This window comes from Callorhinus ursinus, unplaced genomic scaffold, assembly GCF_003265705.2.
Source record: "Callorhinus ursinus isolate GAN/ISIS: 27379988/994484 unplaced genomic scaffold, GSC_fseal_2.0 scaffold7, whole genome shotgun sequence".
NCBI lineage: Eukaryota > Metazoa > Chordata > Mammalia > Carnivora > Otariidae > Callorhinus > Callorhinus ursinus.
Window position 1 is genome coordinate 56,359,456 of NW_027397069.1, and position 21,158 is coordinate 56,380,613.

At 34.4% G+C, this 21,158-nt stretch overlaps 1 protein-coding gene across 3 annotated transcripts in view; it reads right to left on the reverse strand.

The window, feature by feature from the left end:
* INTS6 (integrator complex subunit 6) overlaps window positions 1–21,158 on the reverse strand; it is a 90,595-nt gene that overhangs the window by 9,367 nt on the left and 60,070 nt on the right. For all 3 annotated transcript variants that reach the window (XM_025874970.2, XM_025874971.2, XM_025874974.2), the window contains 10 exons: window positions 18,704–18,829; window positions 17,130–17,284; window positions 12,806–12,958; window positions 12,550–12,682; window positions 11,523–11,617; window positions 8,849–8,959; window positions 7,601–7,816; window positions 4,398–4,524; window positions 3,221–3,363; window positions 2,790–3,021 (listed from right to left, as the gene is read on the reverse strand). In XM_025874970.2, the coding sequence (XP_025730755.1) occupies window positions 2,790–3,021; window positions 3,221–3,363; window positions 4,398–4,524; window positions 7,601–7,816; window positions 8,849–8,959; window positions 11,523–11,617; window positions 12,550–12,682; window positions 12,806–12,958; window positions 17,130–17,284; window positions 18,704–18,829 (1,491 nt within the window). The remainder of the gene's footprint in view (window positions 1–2,789; window positions 3,022–3,220; window positions 3,364–4,397; window positions 4,525–7,600; window positions 7,817–8,848; window positions 8,960–11,522; window positions 11,618–12,549; window positions 12,683–12,805; window positions 12,959–17,129; window positions 17,285–18,703; window positions 18,830–21,158) is intronic.

Here is a 21,158-nt window from a genome sequence, read left to right on the forward strand (position 1 = left end):
GAACCTCCACACTGTTTTCCAAAGTGGCTGTATCAACTTGCATTCCCACCAACAGTGTAAGAGGGTTCCCCTTTCTCCACAACCTCTCCAACATTTGTTGTTTCCTGCCTTGTTAATTTTTGCCATTCTAACTGGTGTGAGGTGGTATCTCAGTGTGGTTTTGATTTGAATTTCCCTAATAGTTAATGATGTTGAACATTTTTTAGTGTGTCTGTTAGCCATTTGTATGTCTTTGGAGAAGTGCCTGTTCCCATCTTCTGCCCATTTTTTGACTGGGTTATTTGTGTTCTGGGTGTTGAGTTTGAGACGTTCTTTACAGATCTTAGATACCAGCCCTTTATCTGTAGTGTCATTTGCAAATATCTTCTCCCATTCCATGGGCTGCTTCTTAGTTTTGCTGACTGTTTCCTTTGCAGTGCAGAAGCTTTTTATCTTGATGAAGTCCCAATAGTTCATTTTCGCTTTTGTTTCCCTTGCCTTTGGAGACATGTCATGTCCTGTCTCACATTGAGGTCTTTCATCCATTTAGAGTTTATCTTTGTGTATGGTGTAAGAGAATGGTCGAGTTTCATTCTTCTGTATATAGCTGTCCAATTTTCCCCACAGCTGAACTTCTTAAACTGGTTATTTACATTCATTGTCTCCACGTTCTCATCTCTCACTCCTCAACCCACTTCTTGATAGTGTTCTCTCCCCTCTACTCCACCAGGACTGGCTCTTGCTAAGGTAGCCAGAGACGAAGAGAACTTTTCCAAGCCCCCTGACCGATCTGTTTAAGTATCTGAGACTGCCAACCACTCAATTCTCTTTCCTTTAGCTCTCATGATGCCAAATTTTTCTCATCTCTTATTTCTTGGATTCTTCTTTCTCAGTCTCCTTTTTTGAACCTTATTTCTCTCCTTAACTTTGCACTTTCAAAGTTCTGTTCTAGGCTGCTGCTTCTCATTGTTCCCCTTGGTGTGATTTAATTCACTCCAGTGGAGGTTAAGACTGCCTCCTGCATCTCCCTCTTTTTCCCCCATCTCTTCTTCGGAGGTCTAAACTAAAATACCCATCTTCTACCCCAGGATCTCCCTGTGGCTATTTAATGGGCGCCTCTAAACTCACTCATCCTTTCTTCTTCCACTCCACACTGTCACCCTTGTCTACCCAGCATCTCTCAGCTCCTCTCTTGCCCTGGCTCCAATATCCAGTCCGTCATCACCATGTCTTTGCTGGTATTTCCAAGTATTTCTCAAATACATGTCCTCGAAACTCCACTGCCAGGTGATTAGCTCCTCCCTGGGTTTCCTAACTAGTTTCTGTGCATCCATAATAATTATTTAACAACATCAAATATCCTATCAATGTCCACAATCCAATTAATCTTATGCATTTTCTATTTGTAGGGAAAGTTCGATTTTATTTGTTTCGGGGTCCAAATCAGGCCCCGTACATTGTAATTGGTTTATATGTCTTCTAACTTCCTTTTTAACCTATAAAATCCTTCTGTAACCTCTCTTTTTTTCTATGCATTTTTTTCTGGAAACATACAGACCCCATATTCTTTGTCCTACAGTCCCCCACAATCCAAGATTGTGCCAATTGTATCCCTGTTTTGTCATTTAATATGTTTCTCTATCCTTTGTATTTCCTATAAATTGGTAGTTAGATCTAGAGGCTTGATCAGATTAAGGTTCAATTTCTTTTTTTCTTTTTTTTTTTTTTTGGCAAGACACTATATAATTCTATCAGGAAGTATAGAATATTTGGTTTCTCTCCAGTTAAGATGTCATAAACTACAAATGATCACTGCCTATAATTAATGCAATCATTAATTCACTAAGGTTCCCCTAAATCCATTCTTGTTCTTCCCTAACAATATTCCACACAATAGAGTGGGCCTGGTCTTTATAAAATGCTAATCAGATCAGGTCACTCGCTCTTCAAAACCTTTCAAAGATTCTCATTGTCCTTAAGGCCTAGAATCTTTACAATGGCCTCCAGGGCCCTCCATTATCTGGCCTCAGCCTATCTTTCATTTCTTACCTTATCTCATTCCCAACACCTTTGCCATACTAGGCTTCTTTCAGTTCCCTTAATCCCTTCTCTTTAGCATGTATGTTTGCACATATTCTTCTTATACCACCACTGTAGCATACAGTAGCATGTAGCAAACCGCTTAGCACTACTACTAAATGCACAGCTTTAGTGAAACAACCCCCATTCACCCTTCAAATGTTGGTTTAAACATAACTTCCTCAGTAAAGGGTCTTGACCCCACAAACTAAGTTAAATCCTCTTACCACATGCTTCCAAAACATACTTGACTTCCCTTTTATAACATTCATCACACTTCTAATGAAACATTCAATGACTATCTTTCCTTACTCATTATAAATGAAGGCAAAGATCACTATTGTCTCATTCACTGCTATACCTCAATGCCTAACACTGTTTACAATAGCATATATATTTAACAATTAGTTGTTGAATTAACCTGAAATTGAAAACCATCTTTCTGTGGGTACTGATAAAGCCCCTTTAATAACTGTTATTTTGAAATACTGAAGACTTGTAAATGATATTTAGATCATGCTAGCTCTAATAAAGCATAATAAATATATGAAATGTCCAACAAATGTTCATTAAAAAGACATATAAAATATCACATGCTAATTAGCAGAAATGAGTATCTTCTCTAGACACTCTTGGGCTTTATCAATCAGTATTTTCTATAATCTATTAAAAAATCTCTTCCCCATAAACGAAAAGCAGCAAATAATGTTTTTTTTTTTAAAAACTCTTACTTTTATGAAGAGGAAGGGGTTTAATAAGATCTGGCTGTGCTTGAGTCATAGGTACAGGTGGTCCTTTTCCTCCAATATGATTGTTCACAACTGGATTCTGTTGTCTGCCTCTTAGTAGTGGAGACATACAGCGACGTCTTTTAGGGATCCCTTGCATATTTGGTTCTCCAGGTCGTTTATGTTTATTTTGAGGTCCAGCCACAAATTCATCTGCTTCATCTATCATCATACCCTATAACAAAAAAGAATATAATTTCCCTGGATTTACATACAGTCTTTAAATGGCACAACTAATTCCAATCCCCATTAGAGCAACTATTTTATAAGTACGTTGACATTTATTAGTCTACCAAGAAAAGTAGCTTACTTTAGTTAAATTAAGAACTATTAAATCCACAAATGAATTATACAATGGAACATTTCAAGTTTACCTTTTTATCTAGCTTAAAAGGGTTGCCAAATGTATGCAACCTTCGAGGCTGATCAGGATCAAGTTCTCTTAGTGGAGAAGGTACTTGCTTGAGGTATTCCTGGTAATTCCCCATTTGTGCTATAGGAACACTGTGCACTTGATCTTTTCAAATAGAAGAGAGTAACAACAAAAGTTAGCCTCACTAAAACAACACTGTTTAATTATCAAGTAATGTCTTCTTACATATGAATGCTACCTGGTGTTATTCTAGGAAGTCTTCCCTTACGATATGTACTAAATTAGTGTTTTGTCACTATAAATATTATGACAAAAATGAAGTCTTTTTGAGATTTCTAAAATAAAATTTAAGGCTGCCTGGGTGGCTCAGATGGTTAAGCGTCTGCCTTCGGCTAAGGTCATGATCCCAGGGTCCTGGGATTGAGTCCTGCATCGGGCTCCCTGCTCCTTGGGAGCCTGCTTCTCCCTCTGCCTCTCTCTCTCTCTCTGTCTCTCATGAATAAATAAATAAATAAATAATCTTAAAAAAAAAAAGAAGTAAAATAAAATTTGAAAGAATTGATTTTATCTTCTAAACAAAGCAAAAATATTGCAGTTTATTTGAGTGTGCAAAATAAGCAATATGTGTTAACATTACCATGAAAAGGAATGTCTCTTCTACTCTATTCCAATTAAGCAGAATTCAATTATAGCAAAATTTACAGAAAAGATGTATCACACAAATAATCCTTTTTATATAAAGCTATGGTTGGAATGCTTACATCAGAGATGGCCAAGAGTTAAATTCTCATCTGACCTGATATGTAGTACACGCCACGGATACAGCTGAAGGGACAGGACACGTACTGACCAACGAAGTTAAAACACCAGATACCAGGTTATCACAAGAAAATGATTTTGTGTGTGCGTGAATGCATGACTAAAGCCTTTAAAAAAGAAACTAAGCTGCTAACAAAGATTGTCACCTCTGGGGAATAGAATCTGGGACAACAGTGATGATAGAAAAAAATGTCGAGAATGGGGGATGACTCACTTCTTACTTCATTTGTTTGAATTTACAAAGAAAATATAATACTACTATAGTAATTCTTTAAATGCCACATTACCATACCATGCTTTTTTACTATAAAGAAAGAAATTCACCAAAGAAATACCATTATTTAAAACCATGATCTAACCTTCATCCTGTCCTTTAAGAAATCTGCGGGTGCTCTTCAAAAGATTAGATCTCATTCGTGTTAAGTGATCCAAAAGATTCCGCCTTGGTATGTCATATGCATTTCTAAATGTTTGTGGCTTCAAATCCTGTTGAAAAACATTCAAAGACAAAATTTATTTTTATTTTTTTAAGTTTTTTTATTTAAAGATTTTTTTTTTTAATTTATTTATTTGACAGAGAGAGACACAGCGAGAGAGGGAACACAAGCAGGGGGAGTGGGAGAGGGAGAAGCAGGCTTCCCGCTGAGCAGGGAGCCCGGTGCAGGGCTCGATCCCAGGACCCTGGGATCAGGACCTGAGCCGAAGGCAGACGCTTAATGACTGAGCCACCCAGGAGCCCCCAAAATTTATTTTTAAATACAGAATTAAAAGACTAAAATCTCTAGCGTGAAGTACAGGTTTGGAAATAAGATATACACGTCTCATTAGCTTTAAAAATAGAATAAAGAATTATGATTCAGTCTTAATGTACTGTTTTGGAAACCCGAAGATTAAAACTAGTAGTGAGTTCAACCAAATAAATTCACATCTTTCAAGATGTTATTATATATTCTGGACAAGGGAAGTAAATATCTTATAAAACGAATTTCCAAATTTTAAAGACTCTGAAGGTTTAAAGAAGAAACATAGCTTTGATGTATAATTCACATACAATAAATTAACCCATTTAAGGTATACAGTTTGATGAGTGTCAGTAAATTTACAGTTATGAAACCATCACAATCCAGTTTAAAAACACTTCGATCATCCCAGAGAAGTTCTTTGTGCCCATTTGTAGTCAATCCATTTTCCTATCCCCAGGCATCCACCGATCTGCTTCCTGTCACCCTACATTCCATTTTATAAATGGAATTTTGCTATATCAAATCTTTTCTACCTGACTTTTTTCACTAAGGATGATGTTTTGAGATTCATCCATGTTTTTAATGTATCAGTAGTCTGTTCCTTTTTTACTGCAGAGTAGTATTCCATTCTATAGATATAGCCTATTTATCCATTTTCCAGTTGATGAATAGTTTTCAGCTTTTGGCGATTATGAATAATGCTGCTATGAACATTTGCATACAAAGTCATTATATGGACATATATCTTCATTTCTCTCATGTAGATAAATACATGGTTATATAGTAAGTAGAGCCATTCTAGTGGGTGGGAAGTGGGATCACATTATAGTTTTAATTTGCATTTCCCTAATGGCCATTAAGGTACAGCATCTTTTTACATGTGTTTGAATTTGTGTATCTTATTTGGTGAAGTATCTGTTCAAAGATTTTGCCCATTTTTTATTAGATGTTTATTTTTTTATCACTGAGCTGTAGTGCTTTATAAATTTTGATACAAATGCTCTGTTCTATATATACTCTTCTCTCAGGCTATAGCTTGCCTGTTCATTTTACAAAGTTTCTTTTGTAGACAAAAATTTAAATTTGAATGAAATTTTTAATTTATCAAGTTTTGTGTGTGTGTGCTTTTTGTGTTATATTTGAAAAATCTCCAATGACCCCTGACCCAATGTCATAAAGACTTTCTCCTGTTTTCTTATGGTAGTTTATAGTTTCAGGTTTTACATTTAAGACCATGAGTGCTTCAAGTAATGTGAGATAATGGTTAAGTTTATTACTTTGAATATGACTGTCCAACTGTTCCAGCACTATTTCTAAAGAGATGTCTTCTTACCCATGGAATTATTTTGGCATCTCTGTTAAAAATTACTCAGAGAAAGACATATATCATGATCTCACTGATATGAGGAATTCTTAATCTCAGGAAACAAACTTAGGGTTGCTGAAGTGGTGGGGGGTGGGAGGGAAGGGGTGGCTGGGTGATAGACACTGGGGAGGGTATGTGCTATGGTGAGTGCTGTGAATTGTGTAAGACTGTTGAATCACAGACCTGTACCTCTGAAACAAATAATACATTATATGTTAAAAAAAAAAAAGAAGAAGAAGAAGAAGATAGCAGGAAGGGAAAAATGAAGGGGGAAACTCAGAGGGGGAGACGAACCATGAGAGACTAGGGACTCTGAGAAACAAACTGAGGGTTCTAGAGGGGAGGGGGGTGGGGGGATGGGTTAGCCTGGTGATGGGTATTAAAGAGGGCACGTACTGAATGGAGCACTGGGTGTTATACGCAAACAAGGAATCATGGAACACTACATCAAAAACTAACGATGTAATGTATGGTGATTAACATAATAAAAAAAATTAACTGACTACATGTGTGAGGGCCTACTTCTAGACTCTCTTCTGTTCTACTGATCTATATGCTTACCCATACACCAACAACACAACATGCTGATGATCACTACAACTTTACAGTAACTTTAACTTTACAGTAACTTTCAAAATTAGATAGTACAAGTATTCTTTCTTATTTTGTAAAATTGTTTTATCTATTCTAGGATATTAAAATTTCCATATAAATTTTAGATTAGCTTGTCTCTACAAAAAAGGCTACCAGGATGAAGATCTTTTTAATAATGAATATTCATAAAGCATTTTAGGATCATGCTATGTACGCAAGGTCATCAGCATAAGTACCAAACTGCAGTGAACTCTAAGACTAGCTATGTAACTTCAGGCAATCTTTAAGCCTCTGTTTTCTTTCTTGCCTTTCATTTTTTTTTTAAAGTAATCTCTACACCAAAATGGGGCTCAAACTCATGACCCCAAGATCCAGAGTCACATGCTCTACCAACTGAGTGAGCCAGGCACCCCATCTGTTTTCTCATCTATAAAATGAATGGGTTGGTTTACTCATCAGTCCACCTATTCATCCATTCAGCAAGTATAATGTTTGTTTTAATTCTAAAATTCAATGATTCAATAACAGTATTAATGATTATTATTTTTTTTTTAAGATTTTATTTACTTATTCATGAGAGACAGAGAGAGAGAGAGGCAGAGGGAGAAGCAGGCTCCCAAGGAGCAGGGGGCCCAATACGGGACTCGATCCCAGGACTCTGGGATCAGGTCATGACCTGAGCCGAAGGCAGACGCTTAACCATCTGAGCCACCCAGGCGCCCAATGATCATTACTCTTCAGAGGCATACAAATACTTCTGAAGTTTGGACAAACTAAGTAACAGTTCATGGAAAATCTGATTTATTTAACAATACAATAGAATATAACTAGAACAGCACTAAATTCATGTAACTATTACCTTATTGAGCAAAGCAACTTGGAACCCAGTGTATTCTTTCATATTAAGGTCTAGCAGTCTGTGAGGAACATCCTCTGAAATTCCCTGGAGCAATTGTTGAAAATCTTTCCTATAAGCCATTGATAAACCATGTGATCGGCTTCGGACTTTGATTCCAGTTTCCTGGACTACTTTTTTGCCTACAGATCCGATGACTCGATCAGATTCTATTTTAGCCTAAAGTAAAAATAAATAAGATTTAGTCTTGAAATAATCTAAATTAGTAAATTAAATACTAATTGTTTTGGTCTTCTATAAATTAAATATTTATTTATTATAAAAAGTATATATGCAATTATAAACCCAAGTAGCATATAGGTTATGTCAAGTTCTTGGTAAACTAAAGAGAGTTTAAATAAAAAAGTCTTACAGTTTTAAATCATTACAATTATAACCTTTCAGAGCAGGGCAAACAAAAACAACTTCAATTTATTTTTATGTACTAATACCCACTACACTTAAACCATGAAATGTAAGTACATCCTAAATAAAAATATGGATTTCCAATTCAGAGGTCATATAAAATTAGGGAAAAAAATCTCTTCAGTATTTATCTAAAGACACTATTATTACCACATAACTAAATGTTCATAGGTATAACAAATAATGATGTAGTTTTTCACTGGAAAACAAGTAGCAATATTTTGACTCTATCCAACCTACATCTCAATGAGCAGTTAAAGTACAGATGGCAGAAGCACTGGAAAAATAATGTATTTTATATGGTACTAATATTTGACAGTCTAATTGTATGCTGCTTGACTACCAGAGTATCTATTAATGTGATTTATGCTCAAAATGACAAAATTCAGTGTTTTTTACAAATATTTCAAAAGAAACTCCCATTTTTGAAAGAGAAAAACTACAGGTTTTAAAACACAAAGCAAAAGAAACTGATTTTTGTCTAAGAAAAACAACTTTCTAACATAAATTTCTCAAAAGAAAACATGAATGTTCACAGGTAGAAAGTCTAGGACCACAATAATGAAGTCATTTCCATAAACTAGGAATTATTATTTCAAATTAACCTTCCGAAACACCACATACCATGTACTTGAGACTGAATTATGTTAATATATATGTGGCTTTAAAACATAATGTATTAAGACAACATAATTCCATTAGGACCATCAGAACTAACATCTGGCCTGTTAAGCATCTTAGCCAAAACCATTCAAAATACTTAATGGCTCTATTTCTTAACATTACCTGTTGACTCAATTTTTTGAGGTATGAAATGACACTGTAACTAAGTCCATATTCCATACTGTCTGCTATTAGGTTAGGTGCTCCCATCATTCTAACAGCTTTCTTCAAAGGCTATAGGAAAAGAGAAAACATCACTCAATCCTAAGCTTGTCAAAAATGTAAGACTACATGTATTGTCAGTTTTGAAGATTTCAAAAAAAATTTTTTTTCAGTAAGAGAGTAACATAATCATATTTGTATTTCAGTAAAATGCTTGCCAATGGTATGAAAGGTAGCTCGAAATACTTAAAAAGGATTAGAGGCTATACTTTAACAGTACCTGGGTACTTGTTAGTACTGGTATCTTTCACTCTTGTAAGAGTGAGAAGGAAGAAATACTGAATATGTACTGTTACACATGTTGACAAGAAAGGGTAAAGTCCTAGACTCCTTAGTACCATTGGAGATACTAAGTTTGGAAGAAATGGGCAGGAGACATATCACAGAGGTAGATTTGATAGAAATTAAGAAGTGAAAAGGAGGTAAGAAAAATGGAAGATTTCTACCTCGGGTAACTGTGTGGATTATGGCTCAACCATTCACTAGCTTTGTGACCCTGGACCAGGTTATATAGCCTCTCTAGGTCTAAAGTTTCTCATTTGAAAAGGACAACAGTATCTGCTTCATAGGGTTGTCATGGGATTAAATGAATTAATACATGTAAAGCACATATAAAAGCACTGGGTACACAGTAGGCATTCAGTAAGTGTTAATCATTACTACTGTTATTATTAGCTGAACTGAAAAAATAGAAATAAGCTCTGAAGGAAAAACCAGTCTAATATTTACTGTGGATGTGGTATAGTCAAATAATTTTCAACTGTAAGGAAAGTCCACCATTTGTGCAACGAAAAATGTCACTAGCAGGACAGTCTAGTTATGTGTGAGTGGGATGCAGTCAGAAAAGGATGACAGACATTCATTGACGTCAGAAGGTGTATAAGCACCGGTGTCAAACTGGAATCAAATCCCAGCTCTGATATTCAAAATCCATGTGACTTTGCCTAAATCCTGCAGGTAGGTATGAAACGTAAATGAGTCAACATGTGTAAAAGTACATATTCAGTATCCTTTTCACTCTTACATGGCAGGCACTATGTGCTAAACACACAACTTATCTCTTACAACTCAAAAATATGATTTTCAAAGCTCAATAAATTAATGCTCTTAGTAGAGACCATTTAGAAAGGTTAGATAAAGTCAAATGCTATAATATTCCTGCATTAAAAGTAAAAGTAATGTTTAAAAGTGCTTTTAACATTGGTCTCCTTAAGAAATTACTTTTCATACAATAAATAATGTATTTAATAATATATACATTATTGGTCTTATCTACTATGATACACAAGGTTTTAAGTACAGGTGACCTCTGAAAAACATGAGGGTTAGAAGTGCCGACCCCACACAATCGAAAATCCACATGTAACTTTTGACTCCCCCAAACTTAACTACTAACAGCCTGCTACTGACTGGAAGCCTAATAACATAATCAATTTTTGTATGTAATATGTATTATATATATATATATATTCTCACAATAACATCTAGGTTTTTTATTTTTTTTTTGACATTTCTAGGCTATATGGTTCATCTGCAAGTTTTTCAAATTGCCACAAATCTCAAAAAAAAAATCCTCCTTTGTATTTATTGGAAAAAATCCACATATAAGTGGACCCATGCACTTCAAACCTGTGTTGTTCAAGAGTCAACTGTAATCACAAACTCATGGTTCTAAAAATATATGATTCTCTGAGAATATATACTTATCTACCTAAAAACATGTTTCTGGAGACCTAGGGAATAGTGCAACAAAAACCGTTCTGTACCCTTAAAGAAAAATAGTTATAAAACTGCAATTTAAGACAAACCATAAGAGACTCTTAATCTCAGGAAACAAACTAAGGGTTGCTGGAGTGGAGGGGGGTGGGAGAGATGGGGTAGCTGGGTGATGGACACTGGGGAGGGTATGTGCTATGGTGAGCACTGTGTAAGACTGATGAATCACAGACCTGTACCCCTGAAACAAATAGTACATTGTATGTTAATAAAAAAAAAAAAAACCCTGCAATTTAACAAGGGAGTACAATTGGAGCTACTCCAAAAGCCAGGCTGCCTGGGATTAAGTTCCAGTGTCCCACACCTTAGCTATGTAGCCTTGGACAAACTATTTAATCAGTGCCTTAGTTTTCTTATCTGTGAAACAGGAATGATGATTTCTATTTCACAGGGTTACTATATAAATTAAATGAGGTTAATAGAACATTATATCAAAAACTAATGACCACTATATGTTGGCTAATTGAATTTAAATTAAAAAAGAAAAGAAAAAAGAAGAAAAGAAAAATAAATGAGGCTAATACATGTAAAATGCTTAGCATAATATCAGGCCTAATGTATGCATCATATATACATTATCATGATCATTATCACTGTTATCATCATTACTATGCAAATCACTCAAATCTTTCTTTCCCATTACATCTATATTGGTCATTTGAACACTCAATTTTCATGACATTTGTATATTCTGTACATTCTATAATAGCAACAAATAAAAGTTTTAATACCTACAGTAAACTATAAGCATAAAGTAAAATTTTAGAACAAGTTCTGTTTTTAACAATAACATCCTTACCCCAAGATAGTAGGGAGGCATTGTCTTCAAATAACTTTCAAATGACTGTCTCCATTTCAATGTTGGTTTTGCTTTATGTACTTTAAACAAGTCATCTATAAATGTATAATGTGAACAAACTATCATCATCCATTGTTTCCATACATGAAAATCAAGTCAAATACATTTCATTTTTAAAGTCGGCTTTCTTATTTTGTAAGAGAGTAACATCAGACATTAAAAAACAAAATTAAAAGGGGCAGAATTTTTGGTTCTGCCCAAATTTTGAATAGTAATACCATCTTAAACATAAAAAGATGCCAATCATGTATTTCATATAATAATATTTCATGTAACAATAAAGGTAGAATCAGAAAATACACTAGAAAATCTATACACTATCTAGACTTAAACATAAAACAGATTTGAGGACAGAAGCAAAGTATGCACAATGTTTTCTATAAAATATACCTAATACTTTGACTATAACTTTAAATCTGATGTGGTTCCATGGAGGGAAAGAGGTCTTCTCCAATAGTTAAAATTATAACTCAAAATTATAGCCAGAGGGTCCCCAGAAACTAACTTTAGGCTTTTATTATATTGTTTTGGAATAAATTCATTCATTTAGAAAAATACTTGCCAAATGAAAATTAAAGTACAGGTAAATTCTTAGAAAATATACTCAGATTTATAAATATGTGCTTCTACAAAATGTCTAGTTTACGAAATACAAAGCCTATATTACCAATTCTAACCGTGTAAGAAATCTAACTTGTAGAAAACTTAGAATATTTAAAATTTAAAACACAGTATCTTCAGTAGTTTATACAATCAAAGGTGGTTTGACAATGACTTTTAATTTACCACAGACATACACAGGTTGCTACAAAACCACCTGAGATAGGCTCAATGTTTCAGAGTATTAAAAACAGTTCCATTAATTTCCACAAGACATGAGAACTTACAAAGAGATGTTTCCAAACTTTGTTTTTAGGAAAATTTGTATGTATGCTGAGCCACAGAGAATGGAACAAGAATGACTTACCTAAAAGGGGAAGAAGGACTGGGTAATTGTAAGGCATCACAAATAAGTTGACACAGTTCAGTGCTGTACTGGCTTTCAAGTAACCAAAGGGATGACCAAGTTCACTATATTTTGCACTATTGCTCACATAGACCTGTTAAAAGGGAGTGGTTAAGGCTTCATATTTAATGACCTTTACAAAACGTTTTATAAATCACTGATTTAACTTTTTTAAAAGAATATCCAACTTTTAAGTCACTACAGTTTTTCAGCTCACCTGCCAACATGTTTGAGGAGATTTCCTTTCCAGGATAAACTGAGTCAATGGTGAAGGTTCCAACTCATATTTGTCAAATGGCAATTTGTCAATAACCATCGGTTCACAGTCCGTACAGGAAAACTTCACTACAGGATGAGACGTACGAGGTGGCTAGAGGGGAAAGTCTTATTATTACTACTTACACAAAATACCAGAAATAAACTCATTGTCAGTTTCCCTCACTTCACTATCAAAATTTACTTGGTTCCTCAATTTTGCTAGTAAAGAGTTTAATTTACTACTGAAAGCGCTATTAAAGCTGAAAGAAAATACTTAAAAATATAATGCTTAAATTTTACATTCACAAGAAAAAGACAAAACATTTTAAAATGTATACAGAATAAAAATCTTTTTAGGTCTTAAAATCAAATTTATCAGGAAAGTGCAAAATTTTGGAATTAAGTACTCATTAATTGTTACATCTAAGAAACAACAAAAGTATAGAAACCTTTCTAAGTTCTCAATTATAGCAATTTAATTTCTTGTATGGAGCAGTAGCTTCCAAACTGATTATACACATTGTTCAGTATAGGTTTCTGAATATATACATTTACTTATAAATTATTTATAAATTAATTTATAAGTATATAATAAAATATATACCAAAATGATATTAAAAATAGGACAATAAGGGGTGCCTGGGTGGCTCAGTCATTAAACGTCTGTCTTCAGCTCAGGTCATGATCCCAGGGTCCTGGGATCGAGCCCCTCATTGGGCTCCCTGCTCAGCAGAAAGTCTGCTTCTCCCTCTCCCACTCCCCCTGCTTGTGTTCCTGCTCTCACTATCTGTCAAATAAATAAATAAAATCTTAAAAAAAAATAGAAAAAGATAAACATAAATAGAAGTTCTGTTTTCCTTTGGTTATCTCTGTGGTATACACATACTACCTTGGACAAATGATCTAAAGATACAAAAAACACACTACTTTAAGGGGGGGAAAAAGGCATGTTATTCTATTCCCTGCCCGCCCCCCGAATAGTCTCCTTCCAAAAAATCTCACTGATTGAAGGCTGATGAAGGAAATATGAGCTATGAGGAAATAATGTGAAATTTTACTGCCATAAAAGATTTTTATTACTCCATTACTACCTATACCCTGGTGGCTTCCAAATCCAGTGTCGGGACCAAATCTCCCTCACTTCTCTTATGTTCCAACCGTCTACTACACAGAACCAGAACCTTCTATAAGTCCCTCAAACACATTATTATGCCATTCATTATTTCTTCCCCAAACTACAAAACCTGTTTTAAAAACCTAGGTGTTGGGGCGCCTGGGTGGCTCAGTCTGCTAAGCATCTGCCTTCGGCTCAGGTCATGATCCGAGAGTCCTGGGATGGAGCCCCACATCAGGGTCCCTGCTCAGCGGGGAGTCTGCTTCTCCCTCTGCCCCTCACCCCGCTCGTGCTCTCTCTCTTGCACTCTCTCCTAAATAAATAAATTCTTTAAAACAAACAAAAACAACCTAGGTGTTATCCTTAATATCTCCTCCTTAACCTCATTATTTAACTGTCACAAAGACCTAGATAAAATCCCACAAATTCTTAAGCCACTAGGCAGAACACATAAACTTGGCAGGTGCTTAGTATTTACTTACTGCCTTCTGTCAATAATAAATTCTCATCTCTCTAAAAATTTCTATCTTCTATTTCTTAGTACTCTAATTGATGCCTTCATCATTTCTCAGACTAGACTAGTACAACTGCTTATTTTTAATTAACCTCTCTAATTAGCTCCCTCCAATCAATCCCATAGCCATGAGATATAAATATGATCATGTAATTTCCCTCTCTAAAATTATTTGGTAAAAGTAGCAACCAATCACCTAAAAATAGGACCCAGACTCTTTTCTTTAAATATCATATACAAAGATCCTTGATGATCTGGTCCCTATCTGCCTTTCAACTACCACACCATGATACACCCTGTGCTCCAGCCATGCCAAACCACTTGCAGTTACCCAAGTAGATCAGCTTCTTTTTATGCCCCTGGTTTCGTGTTATCCCTGGCTGCTCTATTGTTTTCTCCCTTGCATATTACAAAGTTTTGAAGTCTGAACTGGTAAGTAAGACATCTAAGAGATTTCCTTCCTGACACCCTTTCTTGCCCTGTACCCCAAATACATACCAGGCAGTTAGGCACTACCTCCTCTGGGCTCTGCTCCATGCAGCTAGTACAGTTACCACACTGTTTTGTATTATGTTTACAAGTCTGATCCTCCTATGGAATAGTAAGATTCCAGAAGTAAGCACTATGTTTTACTCATCTTGTGCTCCTGTATCTCACATGAACCTGACACATACCTTATTGAATCAGTCCATGAAACTCACTTACATTTTTGAATGAAAATATTGAGATCCAAGAGGAAAAACACGTGCTAGTGGGGAGGATGTCTTCTAGAACTTGGCAAAGAAAATTCTGCATTTATCACTTCATTTAATCCCCCAAACAATCCCATGAGATAGCTGTTATCTCCATTTAACTGTTGGGAAATTGAGGTTTGGAGAAGATAACTGACCAAAACACAGCTAATAACTGGTGGGGCCATGATTTAAATTCAGAACCAGTCTCTAACAAATCACATTTCAGTATCACTACATCGTATTTGAATACCATTATTATTAAAAATCCATTTCCCCTCTAATATCCTTCAGTTAATTTTGCCAGTTCTTTCCAATATTGTCTCTTTCTTTATGATTCTCTCTTCCATCATCTTAATTCATTCTCTTAAAATCTCTTACATGAATCCTAGCAATAGCCCTCTAGATAACCTGCTTACCATCCAACTCATCTCCTAATTTGGTGCAGATGAAAACCACTAGATTAAATTTCCTAAAGCAGCACTCTGTTAAAAACATCTTCACTTATTCTGTGAACCCCATCGCAGTGAGAAAAGATCAAATTCCTTAACCTTGCATTTAAAGTCATGAGCAATTGTCCCACACACATATTATGATCCACCTATACTCAGCTGTTTCTCATTCCTCTAAATACACCTTCTTTTTTACTTCCATACTTTTTTCTCATACTGTTCCCTCCCCACAACTGAAATCCTACCCACACTTCAAAACCTAACAATTTGCAATAGACCACTAGAGCAATATTAACAGATAATGCTTGTGACATTGGTTTTGGATTTCTTTCTATTAGGACTCAACAAGTACTATACATACTACTATAGGTGTTAAATACAACAATGAATAACCAACAAGACAATATTTTGTACAAATATGATATCTATTCTGTGAAAGTCTCTACTTTCTCAGAAGAGAAAGTAAAATGACGAAAGAAATGAAGCACTTCTTCTCTACAAAGGCCAGATTTTAAAACTATGATGATTCAATCAGAAAAAAAGAAAAGGAATAAAAAAGATACTTCTTATAAAGCCTCAATTTCATGTACTACTTCACTAAATCCCTAACAAATAGAGGAAATACTGTTTTATAGACCTTGTATAGAGCAAAAGTAAATATTGCCCTGAAAAGTCGATATAGGTTTAAAGTTTAAAGGTTTCAACTCATGCACTGCAGGTGGGAGTGCAAACTGGTGCAACCACTGTGGAAAACAGTATGGAGGTTCCTCAAAAGGTTAAAAATAGAACTCCTCTACCATCCAGTAATTGCATGGGTATCTACCCAAAGAATACAAAAACACTAATTCTAAGGGATACACGTACCCCCCGCAATGTTTATAACAGGGAGCCCTATGGTGGGGGGCTCAATCTCAGGACCCTGGGATCATGACCTGAGCCGAAGGCAGATGCTTAACGACTGAGCCACCCAGGTGCCCCAACCTCACTATTTCTAAAAATAATTCATTTAAACAAGACCATAAAGTCATTTCTACTTAAAACTTCCAGAATGAAAACACTGGACATAACATAAAACCATGAAAGTCAACATGAATTCTAAGACTATGTCCTAAAAGATTACAAACAAATGGAATTATTTTCTAAACTTTCATTTAAATTCTAAATTGCGTCCTAGAGACAAATCCTCATGTTACATTAATATTTAGAGACCGAAGAGAAACTCTTGTTACATTATGATTCTGTACCCAGATGCCAATAATAAAAACATAAGCACAGTATTAGATTCTAAAGGAAACTGACACCTTTTTTCTGTTACTTCATAATGAACGATACTAAATCACATAACTTCCCATAGCTCTTTGAGCATCTAATTCCTGTAAAATTAGCCACACCTTTGATAGTAGTACTTAAAACTACTATGAAAAGCAGTTAAATGGTTACTATTACAAAGTCACAGTCATTTTGGTACTTACTAGTGTTGGAGAATTCTGATCTGGCCAAAAAGACTCTGGAACAGGCCAATGACCTATAGGAACCCCAGTTTTAGGATTTGGTCTGACATATATGAGTTTGTGACAGCTATGCCAAGGCTGTGACCCAAAGGGTCTTGATATATCTGGCTGCCCATCTGTAGCAAAGAAATTAAGACAAAGAAAGTAAGTATCATTAAGGAAAAAAACATAAAAAGTTAAATTATATCCATTGTTACTTAACCTAATAAAAATGTCTGAATAATTGTTCAATTCTGAATTTTCCGGTTTCTTTTGAATGGTTCTACAATCATGACTACTTAACATTTAGATTAAAATTCACGAACTAGTAAAGTCTGTAAATTCCAACTATGAATTCAACAGTTGAAAGGAAGTCCCACAGTATCCTTTGCTTGCCCATTCAGAAAAGGTAAAACCTACTTTATGGTAGATACTTGTTTACTGAATGATATGTTTTCCCTATCAGATGATAAGGGCAAACACCCAATCTCTTCATCATCATACTTGGCTTACTAAATACTAGGTAAGTATTGCTAAATGAAGATTTCTTTAAAATCATTTTTAACTAAAGCCTAATTAACTAAAGTAATTTTAATATGCAAATCCAGATTTGAGGCATCTACCTTCAATCTAAAATAATTCTAGCAAAATAGCAACTGTCTTCCAACAGTTCAGTAAACATTTACTTGGTACCTAACTCTAAGCCAAATATTAAAATAATTTAAGAATAAATATACTTTCCATGTCTAAGATTCAATTAAAGAAAAAGCTTATTTTTTTAAAACAGACACAGTGACACAACTTATATAACTTTACCATTTTCTGCTCCTTCCCTATTATCCCCCTCTGAGAGTACCCAGTTTTTTTTATCCTTATGACCTTTCCCTTCTCTCAATTACCCACTCTAGTGGATCACCTCTGCCAACTGTCATTAATGACTTTGTAATTCTTGTTATAAGCTATGTCATACTATGCAGAGGATCTCAAATGTAAGCTGTCCATTGGTTCTAGGGCAACCCCTTATACCCTCTAGCTAATATAAATAGTTCAGGATCACAGAATATTAAAATAAAGTCAGGTGGGACTTAACTAGAGTTAACAGAATCCAACTTAATGGCAAAGGCTGGTTCCTCATTTTTGTAACCACACAAACCATTTGTTTCTGACCAGTTTGATACTTAGAAAAAATGTAGCTAAGGGATTAAACACCTAGGATTGAACACTCTTGTGAATTAAGGGACACAGGATAGGCACATACGCTGGAGAGAGGCAAAGTGGCCTTACTAAAAAGGAAATATGAGGCTGCTAATCTGTAAATGCCTAATAAAGCTTTTGGCTCCTATAAAATTTCAGGCTATGACAATCAATATAAAAAAGTGATGCTAGTGAACCACTATCAGTTTATCTCCACTTTTCTGTTTAATCTTCCCTCTTAATCAATAGCCATTTTGTCATCTTAATAATTTGGCCTTGTCGATCTTAAAGCCAAATCATAGTAATTTTTCAGTTCTAGTTCAATGATATAGTTTAGAATGTCTGTAAGAAAAGTATAATACCTTCTACAGGTGAAGGATCTGGTCCTGCTTTTTCAAAGTTTATTACCACCCCACTTTGCACTTTCTGCACCAAGGACTCCAGACACTGATTAAGCATTCTTGGAGAACATACAGAGTATGAGCGGCCTGAGACAAAAAGAATAAAGTTAGTTGCAGAAATTTCTACCTTTAGCAAGACAGAACCGAACCATAGTTGGGTTTCTGACACTATTAACAAAAATTCAATGGCAGTTTGGCCTTATTTCATTATCTTATGGAAAAATGAATAAAAATAGTTATTTTCAATCAACCAACAATTCCATTTTATGACAGTATGTACATTTTTTCTTCTAAATGTAGATATACAGGAAAGAGAATTTGGTCTGAACAATGAAAAAAACTCACATTACATATATATTTATATATGTATATTATATATATTATGTAAAATATAACTTAAAATATATATATATAAAATTATCTCCAACTATTACCCAATATAGTTTATCTTTAATATACATATATAACATCTAATAACTAACCTTCAAAATCTTACTCCTGCTTAACAAAAGTATTATCACTAAGAGTAATGCTAAAGCACATGGCAGATACTCAATTATTTAATTGCCCTACTGGAAATTACTGAGTATTTGACATATTTGCACTTAAACAAAGATGGTAGCATGTGCCTTTCCTGAATTTCCTTTGGCTTGCATACTTGGGAATTAACCTATCTTAAATAAATTTTCCTTTTGTATATTTTAACCTATAGGATTTTTAGTACAGAGCATTAACATGCTAGTGGTTAAAAAAACATACTAGTGAAAAGATCTCTTTAACAGGGATTTTCCATAAGTGTATCTAGACCTGCACTGTCCCATACTGTAATCACTGGCCACATATGGCTATTGAGAACTTGAAATATGGCCAGCCCAAATTGAGATGTGTAACTACAAAATATATAACGGATTTTCTAACGTTAATACAAAAAAATGTAAACTATTTCAATAATTTTTAAATATGTTTCATGTTGAAATATTTTGTACTTATTGACTTAAACAAAAGATATTGAAGTTAATTTCACCTTTTTAATGTGATTACTATGATATTTATAATTACATATGTAACTTGTATCATATTTCTATCATAGGCACTGATCCAAACCAACGCTGAGAACCTTCACAACTAAAACAGTCTGCTCAAACACCTTACAATGTTATTTGCAATAAGCTCGATAAGGAAAAGTCCTACACTTTTTTTCTAATTCCACCAGTTGTTTCCAAACACAGCTATATCATTATATTTGACATACCAAATTACTCATCAGTTTATACCTGACATGTGATTTGTTAAAGGCTACTCAGAAAAGAAAACATTAGGCAGCAGTGTGATTCAAAACGTCAGCATCAGCTATACCTAGAAAAACAAGTATCAAATAACAAACAACTTACCTGTATACAATAATAGTAGTCATAATCATAAAAATACCTACCAATTACTAAGTGTCTACGTGCCTGGCACTATTCTAATTACTTTATCTTATTAATTTATTTAATTTATTTAATCCTAGCAACAACTGTATGGGTTACTTTCTCCATGTTATAAATGAGAAACCTAAAGCATGGATAGGTTAATCTATCCAAGTTAATACAGTAGTACACCCAAGATTCAAACCTTTACTGGGTATTAGAAACTTTAATCTGGGTATACTTTGTTCTCTGGAAATCATGATGTTAATTTGAAATCAAAATGTTAACCTGATGTTAATTTAAAACAGAATGCCTATATGGAATCACACTTATTTGAACGAATTGGTAAACTAAAATATTTTCTGAGTCAAAACATATACATAAAGCAATACAAATAAAGATTGATCATCTCAATACACAAAGTTTAGAAGATTATATAAAGGTTGAATTATCTTATTTCTTGAAATCTTAAGCATATTCCTAAGAAGTCATTAAAAACAAAGATTTAGAAGTGTAAAATTGTAGCAATTCTCTCTGCTCCTCTAACCTGTGTCATCATCAATTAATTGATTAGGAAAATATGAGCATAGGAGTTACAATCTTAGTATAAAAAAAATTACAAAGATGCTTTATGAAAATTAAAGAAAAAATAAACTTGAGTCACTTGGCAAATAAAAATTAATTCTTTTGAAAATTAAAGAGGAAATAGCAAATTTTGCCATCTTTACAAACTGAGTCTATATCCTATGTAGTATTTCTTTTATCCTCTAGATCAAAACTCATTCCTTGTAATGTCCAACTCTTTGTATTGAAGCAGTTTCTACGATCACTGCTTACTAGCACACACCTTCAAGTCAAGAAGCTGGCTCACTTACTGTTACGTAGAGTCCACAAAAAAATCAAACTAAATATAGTGAGTCTAAAGGCAGAAGTGAGAAAAAAAAAAAATTCCCACAGAAGTCTACTACAACACCAGGATTTTAGTAGAACGGCGAAGAGGCAAAAAG